Genomic DNA, 11,533 nt, shown 5'->3' on the forward strand with positions numbered 1-11,533 from the left:
GTTATAATTCATTCTTCCAACATTCACCTAATGTAATTTTGTATTCTATGCTAGCTGAAAATTACTTTAAGTTCTGGTTATTACTACACCTTTTTTTTTTCCTAGAAAATTTCTACAAAAATGTTTTTTAAATGATAAAACACTTAAAATCCCTTTTGATGTCTTAATTAAAAAACAGTCTTGTAAAGGCAAAGACTTTATGCCTTCACTGTTTAAATTTTTCTAAGCCATCCTACTCTGTAGTTCCAAAGTTCAACATAAAAACACCCTAACATAATAAATATGGTCTATTTTCATAAAAGAGTTATATTTTATGAAGACCTAAATGTTTTTAATACTGTTTTCAAGGAGTATGTCTCCTCTGCTGCAAATGCTTACCAAACTTTTCTCCTAGGAACACAACATGCTACATACAGAGAAAAACATGATCTTTTTACCTCGTGAAGCGTGAGATGTTTCCCATCCTTTCTCTTTGAGTCAAACCTGCCATATATTGCACTATATTTTCGAATTTCCTCCTCTTTGTGTGGATCATCATCACTCATCTCAAAGATGTGACCAATCATTTTGGCCAACTTCTTGTTGGTTTTTAGCAGCTCTTTCACTTCATTCAAGTCACTTTTTGGCAGCGTAGAGGCCATTCGCTCCACACACTCGGCTACAGAGAGTGCGGCTGCAGCATCCAGTGCCTCACTGGTTTCTTTTGGGGAAGCTGGAGAGCCGAGATCTGCTGGGGAGAGGCTGTGCTCGCTCTCAGTGGCATGGTGGCTTTGCCAGAGTCTGGACTCACCAACACCCTGCAGAGCTAAGCTCCCCATATCTGATTTCCCCTGTCCCAAGCTCTGCACACAGGTGATGGCAGCACACTTGGGGACTTTTACATGAGGTTCCCGGGCATTGCTATTCCTTTCATAACTGTTACAGGATATTCCCAGCCACGTTGGTGATCCCTCTGGTAACTTATAGATGGGTATGCTACTAACAGGCAGGGAAGTCAGCGGCTGATTGAAAAGGCCAGGGTTTGTAACCCAGTCTCTCAACGCCTTCTGTAGCCTTCTAACATGAAGGGGCTTGCTAGCCATGCCCACAAGGGCCATGATTTCCAAGAATTCCTCTTCTCCAGCTTCACAGAGTTGCTGGACATCATCACCACCTTGTTGGATAAAGGCATCAAAATAAGAGAGCAGATTGGCTTTTTGTAATATTCTATATAGCTGCAACTCCCCCAGGGTCCTGGGTAAGGCCGCAGCCATTACTGTGGATGTGTTTAACCTGCAAAAAGAAGAGAGAAAATGCTCATCACACTTGCTCCAAACTTCTTAAACCCAGTATTTGTTAGACACTACAGAATTTAAGAACACAGTATGGGCCCCGACTGGTGTGGCTTAGTTGGTTCAGTGTCCTTCTGCCAATCGAGGGGTTGCTGGTTGATTCCCAGTCAGGGAACATGCCTGGGTTATGGTTCAGTCCTCATTGGGGGCATGTGCAAGAAGCAACCAATAGAAATTCTCTCTCACATTGCTGTTTCTTCTCTCCCTTCCTCCCTCCCTTCCCCTCTCTCTAAAAATAATAAATATTTTTTTTAAAAAGAATGAAATATGGGAAGGACAGAAACAAGCATTTGTGCAGCAACTATTAAGGAAGCATGCTCTCTGAACACAAATATCTCATTTTTCTGTCCTAACAATCCCAATGGTCAGTATAATTGTTTCCATTTTAAAGAGAAAAATATAAAGGCTCCAAGATAAGAAGTAATTTGCCTGAGATCTCACAACTAGTTAAGCAGAAGTCTAGGGACTCAAAGCAAGGCTCACAGGGCTTTATAGCCCATATTTTTGACTATTCGCTGCTTCCAAGGTGTGGACACAGAGGTGAAGTGAGGGATAATCAAATTGAGAAGGAGGTAAGAAGGATATTATTACACCATTCGCTGAATACTTATTTTGTGCCAGATAATAATGATAAACACTTTATATTATATTATGTCTAATCCTTGTCACAGCCCTGCAAGATAGATATAGCTATTCCCTTTTTATAAAGAAAAAAAAAATAGCAACATTAAGTCTGACAGGCAGAGGAAGAGAGCTTTCAGCATGAATTGGAAGTGAAAAGCTAGAAGGTAGTATATTAGGAAACAAGATAAAAAGAGGCAGGAAAAATTCAAACAAATAAATGACAAGATTTGGTGATCATTTAGGTATAAGTGATGAAGGAGAGTAAATGGTTACACTTTCTACAGTCCCAGGAACAAAAGAGTAACAGGATTGGAATACATGTGTGAGAGTCTACAACTGTGACAGGCATTGGGGATATAGAAAAATCAGGATGATGGATTCCCTTTCAAACACATTGCACTTTATGGCACAGGACTGGAGTCCAAGTGTGTGTAAGGGTTAGAGATACAGGATGAAATGAGGGAGAGTGAGTAAACCCTCCAAAGAAGCAACAGAGAGCCTAAGATATAGCCACGAAGAAACATTTTAGAGCCCAAGCGAGACAGAGAAGCCTGCCTTTAAAGAGAAAGAACAAGACCTAGCCAAGTATGTCTTGACCTCTTAGCAGCCTTTAAAAGTTATTCAGTTGCCTGGAGACCTCCCACATACAAGGAGTTGGCCAAGTACTTCCATTTAAGAGAAACAAATGTGTAATAATGCATCCTCTTAGGATTAAAAGGACCCTGTAGCCCTCTATGGAGAAAATTACAGAAGGCCAAAAAAATACATACATCAGAGGAAAACAGAAGCTCCACTCTCAATTCAAAATAGTATGGAGCAATCATTAACGGGAAGATAAGGCAAGCAGGGGAATATTGTGAACATCCCTGAAGGCCTGAAGAGACCAAATCTGGACTTTTGCTTTATGCCATCAATCAGAATGCTACATAAAATTCTAATCTGAGTCATCCTATCCAAGGAGAATGCATCTCCTTACCACCCTAAGGAGTGACTCCTGGGAAACCCCATCTCCTGGAACCTATGTGTTAACCACAATCTGCTTTGATCAACTAGTCACCCCCTCGAATCTTCAGACTTTTTATTTTAAAAGTGTATTGCCAGGTGAACTGATGCCTTTCCAAGAGACATAAAATAAATGGAATTGGGACCCAGTAGATTCTACAAACACCCAGGAAATCACTTGGGGTGCTTTTGAAATAATACTTTCCAGGTTTCTGAGCTGCATCTCACAAAGCTCCCATGATTTGGCAAATTTGGCAAACCACACTAGAAGATTCCTATTTAGCACTGCAAACTCCTATATGTTCTGTGATCATCTAGGTTAAGTCCACCTTCATGTTCATATCACCTCAGTCCTCTAGACAAAAACACACTTGCATCTTCTAAACTGCCCACAGGAGACTCCAGTGAGAGAGAGTACCACCCAGCTGGAAACTACCCCACAGAAACACAGCTCTCAAGAGTTACAGACACAAGTTAAATTGTTTTTCTCCATTATACCAAAGAGAAAGGCTTCTAGAAAGTGTCTAAAGTATAAGAAACTTACTTTCCCATCACACATCTAATGTAATAGCTCCACAGGCTACAAACTCAAGAGCATATAAAAAAATAGCATATACACACCTATGACACATGCACACACACACAAAATCTTTTTTATTAGAGGACTGTAACTATGCATGGTTTATGCTATCATCAATTATCTCATCATATGTACTCCCCCAAATTATGAAATAGAGGAAAGACTATATGAAAAAATCTATACAAATAGAATTTTCGAATCTTTTTATAAGCAATAAGAAAAAATACATGTTAGACAAATTTTTAAAACTTAAAAGGAGAACTCAAGACCCAAACTTTGGTTTTATTCTTCTGAGTTAAGGCAATGATTTTTTAAAATATTAACTTTCAACTGTTTATCCTTTCTCATCTTTACCATAAAGGACAGCCCCCTAGTAAACACTCATGGTGAAGAAGAAGTAGTTGTGATTATAGCATCTCTGTAAGGACTGACAGGACCAAGTGTACATTTCCAAAGTCAAGATATATAAGTAGGTGAACTATTAGAGTCTGAGGAGACTTTCTAAAGGCCCACTCTTAGTGTTTGTTTCCTACAAAAGCATGTTGTGATCATTTAAACACCCACCACTTCATATATTAACTGGATTTAATTTAAAAAAATTTTTTTTTATAAAATGAGGTTTTGTTTTTACAAACTCTAATCATGCTTCAACATGAAGGTCAAATAAATCAAGAGAGAGCTTTTATTTTAGCTGCACCTCTCCATCTGAAGTAAATATAAAAGAATCCTAGCACATTATACACACATAGCTATAATAGTAGTACAATAAATCTATTTGGCTATTCCATGACTCCTCCTGTGTAACACTTAGCATAGTCTTTACAATAGTGTTTTAAGGGGCTGCTTCCTTGTGTCTCCTCCCTCTTAAGGGATTCTCCATGAAGAACCATCTTTCCTCTGTATTCCCAGGACTGGCTTAGTAACTGGCATATTTGAATAGGTGAAAAAAAAATGAGAGGGCAAGAACATATTGTGGGGTTCAGAGAAGGTAAAATAACACCTATGGCCAGCAGCATGGGAGAGGCTTTTTTGGAAAAAGCCATGCAGATATGAGGACAGAAGGATGTCCGCGAGAGGGGGTCAGGGACGCAGCAGGCACATTTGAGGAACGCCAGTGCATCTGTTTGATAGGAGCATAGAAGCACGATAGGGACCAGAGAGAAAGGTGGAAAGGTAGGTGTGGGACTGGGATGCCTATTTATGCAGTGGGGAAATTTGCACAGGTGATTAAAGAGCCACACCTGTACTTAAGGAAATTAAAGTTGGCTCTGCAGAGAGGGATGCATTGAAGGTCAGGAAGCTGTTTTAAGGGGCTGCTTCAAAGTTGGGATAGAAGCAGTGAAAACCAGAATTAGGTGCTTTGGAAGCAGAGAAAGAAAAAGGGCTGTAATGTGACTTAAGAACATGTAGATTTGAGGAAGGAAGAGCAAAACACAAAGATGAAATCCCTACTTTCATTAATTCAAGAAACTGGAAGAGCAATGGTGCAACTAAAAGAAACAAGAAAGTTGGGAAGAATAAATTTGGGAATCTGGAACAAGGTAAGAAAATGAGATAAACATACTTGCTTTTGGACTTATCAATTTTGAGATTTTCATAATCCCCAGTTGGTACCTGACATGCTGAATTATCATAAAAATGATTTGGGCTAACAGTTCTCAAACTTTTCATCATGTATGAAGATCACTTTAAATCAAAAAAATTGCAAATATTTATTGATAGTTTCGCTTTTACTATTTGTTGATTGAGAATACATATGACTAGTACTATGAATCTGGTTACACTTTTAAATGACTTTATATTTCATTAAATCATAAACTATGTATTTACTTTTCATTTACTAAACAGACATGCTGAGAGGCATCTTACTTCATAGCCAGTGCTTGGTGTGCATCTGAATTTCAGAACACTTTGAGTAACTCATGGCCCCTGGCCCATGAACTATGGATCCAAGCTACATTTAGCAATTTGGAAGTTAAGCCTGATAGAGGTGATAGTTGAAGCTTGGGAGTGGATGCTATCATCAAAGGAGAATACAGAAAGACAGTAGAAAAGAGATCTAATTTAACTTTGAAATTAAAGTTTTATAAAAAAATTGCAAAGGGAAAATAGGTAAAAAGCATTTTAGGAATGTCAAGCTGCAGAGAGATTAGAGAGAGAAGCCAGTGATAAGTCAATAGTTATTCAAGAGTTTTGAGAGTTGTGGGGCCACACTGCAGGCTGAAGCTTGGAACAGACTGAGGAGGGACGGAAGAAAAATAATTCTTTTCCCTAAAGACCACTGAGGGCCTCTGTCCTCACATCCCAGCCTGGGCAACATCAGGGAAGTTTTGTTTTCCACAGCCATATTAAGTGCTTCCCTGTGGTTCAAGGACTAAGCAGCAGTTATTGTTAGGTTATAAGCTCCCTGAGGATAGGGACTAGGTCTCATTCATCTTTTATCCCCCTCTATCCCCCTCTATTCATTGCACAGTGTTCAATGACATTTTCACAAAGGTTGTTCGCATATGAAACTCAACATTTGAGTCAGAATCTGATCAACAGCCTCCTTTCATATTCCAAAAGGGATGCCTTCTGTTGGTGTTCCAGTGCATTACCAACTTAATAACCGCACATCCCGCTACTTTACCTACAGTCCTCTTCATTCTCTCATCCTCATTACTTCACCTTTCTTACAAGGCTATCCGATGAGTTCCCATAACATAGATATTTTTCCAATAGATCAAAGGATGCTCTCTCAAATACAAGCACTACACATGGGAGTGTTATAATATACATCATGTGTTGGTCCAGCCCCAACCAGTATTTCTAGAAGTTAAAATGCAGCATAAGCATTTTATCCTCAAATAAAAATTATCAATATTATAAATGATCGTTCCAGTCAAGGGGACTTATTATCACTAGTCTTAAATCCTCCTCCCCATGTTGTAGGAAATATAAATATAGGTATTTCATATATCTATTCACATACTCACATAATGTATGTATACACCCTTAGGAAATCAATAGCATTCCAAAGAGACACCCTTCCAGGAGTAGGAAGAAACATGGGGCAAAAATTCTGGTAAGATCTGGCTTACACAGAAAACTATAAATTCCTTCCTCCCAACGCAGCCTGAAATTTTTACTTTAAAATTGTCTAGTTAACAGCAACCTCTTACACACTTATTGAAAATGGGAAAAAAACTTGTGAAGAGTTAGCTTATGAGTCATTTACATATTAAGGTGAATTAGTTCCACCAGACTGTTTTCTTCTTCACATCTACATGAGATCCGGTGCACACTAATGGAATGAAAAGACAGATGGAAAACAGCAAGGAAGGAAATAGGAAATCTGAGGGCACTGAGTATATTTAAGCCTCAAGTACCACCAGGTTTGGAAGACGGTAGCTTAAAGGCCTTGGGAGAAGGGTGTAATGGGTACACTTGAAGGTTGAAATTGAAAAGGTTTATAAAAAAGAAATTGGCTTAGGGAAGGATGAGCCTTAAGCCTAGGAAGTGAATTCTTCTCACTTCTGTCCTAGTCCCAAAACTCAAGCTAAAATAATTAAATGTAGTTCAGTTACATCATCAGTTACTTAAGATTGCAGGGTTGGCCTAGGTATTAAACTCCAGTGTTTGTGTTTCAAGTACCAAAAGAGTTATCCAGGAACATTTATTAGTAAGAATTCAGTGATATTTTTTTGGACTTTATTAGCCCTGGCTGGGTAGTTCAGTTAGTTACAGTGTTGCCCCAACAGGCCAAGGATGCAGGTTCAATTCCAGTCAGGACACATACAAAAATCTATCAATAAATGCATAAATAAATGGAATAACAAATCAATGACTCTTTCTTCTTTCCTTTCTCTCTAAAATCAATAAATAAAAATCTTTAAAAAATATTTTTGCATCTTATTACTGTCATAGCTATGAATTAAACATTAGCTTCTAATGAATTAATGGTAATTTGGGAAACTTACAATGTTTTCCTCTATTGATGATCCTTTTCTGAATTATGAATGACACTAGAAAAAAATTCTTATGACTCCTTAAAATTTTAATGAAAGTGTAAGTTTAAACTTATCAAAGTTAGAAAAAAGTAAATCAGATTTATTTTGCAATTAAACAGTAACTATACACTAACTTAACTATAATACCAAAAGGTAAAAACCAGCATTATTTAATATGGCTGGAAATTCTTCAATCAACCAACAGTCAAGTCACTCATCAAACATTAAGTGCTCTCTGATTATGTAGTACACATGCAGTATATATAAATTTTATTGTTTTTAGAAATTTTTCTTTAAAAATGATAAAATTAACATACTGTGTAAATTAATGTGCAGCCCCCTAAATACAATGTGTTGAGAAATGACAAACTAATTGAAAACTTAATGGTTATTTTTTAGCTGTGAGAATTCTGACAATATGAGGATTACTATTTTTTCCCCAACATCAACTTCTCTAATTTCCCACTTGTTCCATCATTAAGTTTAACAGAGGATATTCTATTGTACTAGTTATTGAACACGCCAGATCAGAAATTTGCATTTAACATAACTGTACAGTTCTTCATTGTATTAAAAAAGAATGAAAGAAGCAGGTAAGATAAAATCCAAACAAAGGGGCTAGCAAACTTATATTATGCATGAGTGAGTATGACTTATTCCTTAATATATTTAATAAACTCCAGAATGAAATATACGTACACAAGTTGCTTATACATTAGCAAGATCTTAAACTGTGTAAAACATATAAAATGGTCATTTCCATGAAAATAACAAAATATATTATGGCTCTATGGTATCCAGAATAGAGCTTCACAATTAAAGGTTATTTCTACAGAGATTTCATTTCCAATAATGCACACAAACAGCACCAACAAAAACAGACTTATTACAATGGAACAGATGACGCCTAAATCTTAGGACAGAGTCCAGGTCAACAGACACAAAAACCTGACATACTTCTACTTTCATCCAACCACCTTTGGCTTTAAATATTTAAAGTTTATGCAATAAAGTCTTCAAAGGTCTCCCTCACTTTGTAATACATGTAATTTCTTCTTTCAAAGAATCCACAGTGCAAACCCCCAAAATCTTTAATAACTAATATTATCTTAAAGATTAAAAGAAAATATCTAACACTTTAAATGATTCTCTAAACAAGAATGAAAATCCATTAACTTCCCTATAGAGCAATTTACTAGTCACAAAAAAAGAAATTTTTAAATTAATTTAGCTGAGATTATTCAATTTTATTAATAATTCTGAAATACAAGGATGTATTTATTAAATAAACCCAATTATGAGACATATGCACTCACTATATTTCCTTGTATCAGTTATAGTTTTCCTAAGGATTTTGTCATTTTAATCAGGAGGCAGACTGAAATAAAAAGCTACAAAACCTCACTGTGTTTATTATTCCTATTATTAATATTCACATTTAAAAGGAAATCATCAGAGCCAAAGAGAACAAAATTTTTCTACTACCAAGATGGCATATTAACTTTTGTGCAAGATGCTGAAAATACTAAAATTAAAACAAGAAACGTTCCAATGGTTCCTTGAAATTATTCTTTCAAGACCTCATTTTCCAGTATCTAACACCCAAACAGGAATAAAGAAGGGTGACGTTGTCAGACATCTATAAATTCTCAAGAAAACCCTTATATGCATGTCAACTGTAAGGACATAATTTTTAAAACTTAATGAAAGGACCATATTAAATATCAATTTATACCGAAAATGGAGGGAAAAGAATACCCTTGAACCTAAGAGCCACTTTATTGGCACTTAGATTAGATAAGATTAGAAGCTTTTGAGTCTTCAGGAAGCTATCAGCCTCCAACAAGTAAATCCCAAGCATCCTCTCTCTTCCAGTGTTTCTCCTTAAAACCCACACGTCATAATTTGCTATGTTTTACAGGGAGAAATTTTCAAAGTGAAAATCTAAGAAGGAAATTCGCTGCATGCACACTTTTCCAACAAAACAGCCTAGCATTTCCTACGTGACTAATCTATTTTAAATTCCGTTCTTCTGTTCCTATGCAATCTAATATTACCTATTAAAACTGCCAAAATATTTTAAAACAAGATCTGAGAATTTCCCTTTCAGCTTCTGATCTTTGCACTCCTTAAGTTTGCAAGTTTGCAGACACATCACTAGCAAACGAACTGATAGTGACAGGTTAACTCTTACGGATGAAATTTTAAATTGACAGCTACCCCCAAATTTTGTATGCTTCCAAGATCTCATGGAGCGAGAGGTAAGTATACGCAAGTCAGGGATTCCTCCAGATCACCAGCTGCAAAACTTACTCTGCGGACCCTATAAATACATATTCCTACTTAAATATCCTTTTCCCTAAGACCTTATTTAGGCTTACTGCAAGTGTCCTTTCACATCTTAAGCTCTGTGAACCCTGGGGTTGCAGACCATAAATACTGAAGAGCACTTGCAATGTTTGTCCACGAATAAGGTCACACATCTCTGCATCCAAGGCTTCTATGTCCCACGTGTGCTTGCAAATTCCACACTCTGCCTTAGCACAATGAGCGTCTCGCTTCCCTGCACCTCCATGCCAAGTTTCTGCAAGCCACTTCCAAGCAAAACTCTCCTTCCGCTTTAAAAAAGAAAACTACTGTACATTCCATTCGCAGAAAAAGAGGCTACCCAGGACGAAAATTAAGACTGCAAGTTAACACTTTTATAAAGTAAACAAACCAACAAAAAGATTCTGCCCCGTGGCAAGGTACACGCGCGCACCTACCACGCAACCCCACCATTGCTCCACGCGATGACCCCAGCTGGGTTAGAAAGGACTCGGCACCCCCGGCTTTCTTGCACAGGGACCTCACAAGTCAGGCCCGCTGCCTTGCTCGTCCTCTTCTCGCTGCCCCCGCGCACCGAATTTGTCCGGGAATCACCCACACAAGCCCGATAACACCCTCTCCTTCTGGCGGCGGCCGCGCTAGGCCCACTCCCCTGGACGTCCGCCTCGTCCACCCCCCAATTGCCCGCGCGGCGCCTCCGCCGCCCCAAGTTCGCCCGCGGCTGCACGAGCACAAACGCGTCCTGCACTAGGCAGACAGCGAGTTGGTACGTACTCGGCCAGCGGTCTTGGCGCGCTCTCCCCCGAAGGCTGCTCAACCCCAACTCCGAAGTGACGGCCCCCGGCTCTCCCTCCACAGACTGCAGCGGCGGCCCGGACGCCCCCGCGCCCATCGAGGGGGGAAGGGAAGGTGGTGGGCACGCTCTCCTGCTCCCCCCCCTAGTTCCGACCCGCCGCTTCTTCCCGCCCGCCAGCCCCGACGGCGCTCGCTCGGTCGCGGTAGCGGTGGCTGCAGCTCCTCCGTTCTCGGGAGCGCGGGCGGAGGCGGCGGCTCCCCCGCCGCGTACTCCCTCTCCTCCCTCCCCCGGCGCGCCGCACCGCCCCCTCCCCCGCCCGCCTCCGCCGCCTCCACCCCCCGCGCGCTGTCACATGGGGAGATTCCGCTCTTGCTACATTCGCCGCTCCGGCTCCCGCCCACGCGCGGCCGAGTGACGCAGATGCCGGCGTGGGCCGCCACGGGGCGGGGGCGGCGGGCGGCCGCCGGGGCCGGGCACGGCTTCTTCCCGCCTCCCCCTCCGCGGAATCCGGAGGGCGGCCCATTCACACGGCAGCTGGGAGGAACCAAGTGGGCGACCGGGAGGGGGCGGCTCCCGCGAGTAGGGCTCCGGGCGAAGGGAGGGTGAGGGAAGGAGGGAAACGGGGGTGGCAGGAGGGAGGGGACGCCGCCTCGGGCCTGCTCTCCAGCTGCCGAGTGAACTGGGAAGGTTTGCAATTAAAAAAAAATTAATGTGTGAGGTTCCCAATATAGTATTTCAAAGAGCACACTTGGCCAAATCCTTCTCCCCCGGGAGAGAGACTTTTAAAAAATGAGTGCTCGGCCCACTAATCTGGACGCGGGGTTCACCGCCATCCTCACCCCTGTAGTCGGGAGGCTGGTGGGCCAGATGCGCCCCCTGCCCA

At 40.6% G+C, this 11,533-nt stretch overlaps 1 protein-coding gene across 2 annotated transcripts in view; it reads right to left on the minus strand.

Annotated features, from left to right (window-relative positions):
- The window catches only part of NAB1 (NGFI-A binding protein 1), a 48,653-nt gene extending 37,720 nt beyond the window's left edge, over positions 1–10,933 (minus strand). For both annotated transcript variants that reach the window (XM_045826132.1, XM_045826055.1), the window contains exons 1-2: positions 10,629–10,933; positions 438–1,272 (exon numbers count right to left, since the gene is read on the minus strand). In XM_045826132.1, the coding sequence (XP_045682088.1) occupies positions 438–1,253 (816 nt within the window). In that variant the 5' untranslated portion in view covers positions 1,254–1,272; positions 10,629–10,933. The remainder of the gene's footprint in view (positions 1–437; positions 1,273–10,628) is intronic.
- Between the last annotated feature and the right edge of the window lie 600 nt (positions 10,934–11,533).

Source organism: Phyllostomus hastatus, unplaced genomic scaffold (genome assembly GCF_019186645.2).
Source record: "Phyllostomus hastatus isolate PE091 unplaced genomic scaffold, TTU_PhHast_1.1 phas_contig_1, whole genome shotgun sequence".
In the NCBI taxonomy this organism is placed as follows: Eukaryota; Metazoa; Chordata; class Mammalia; order Chiroptera; family Phyllostomidae; genus Phyllostomus; species Phyllostomus hastatus.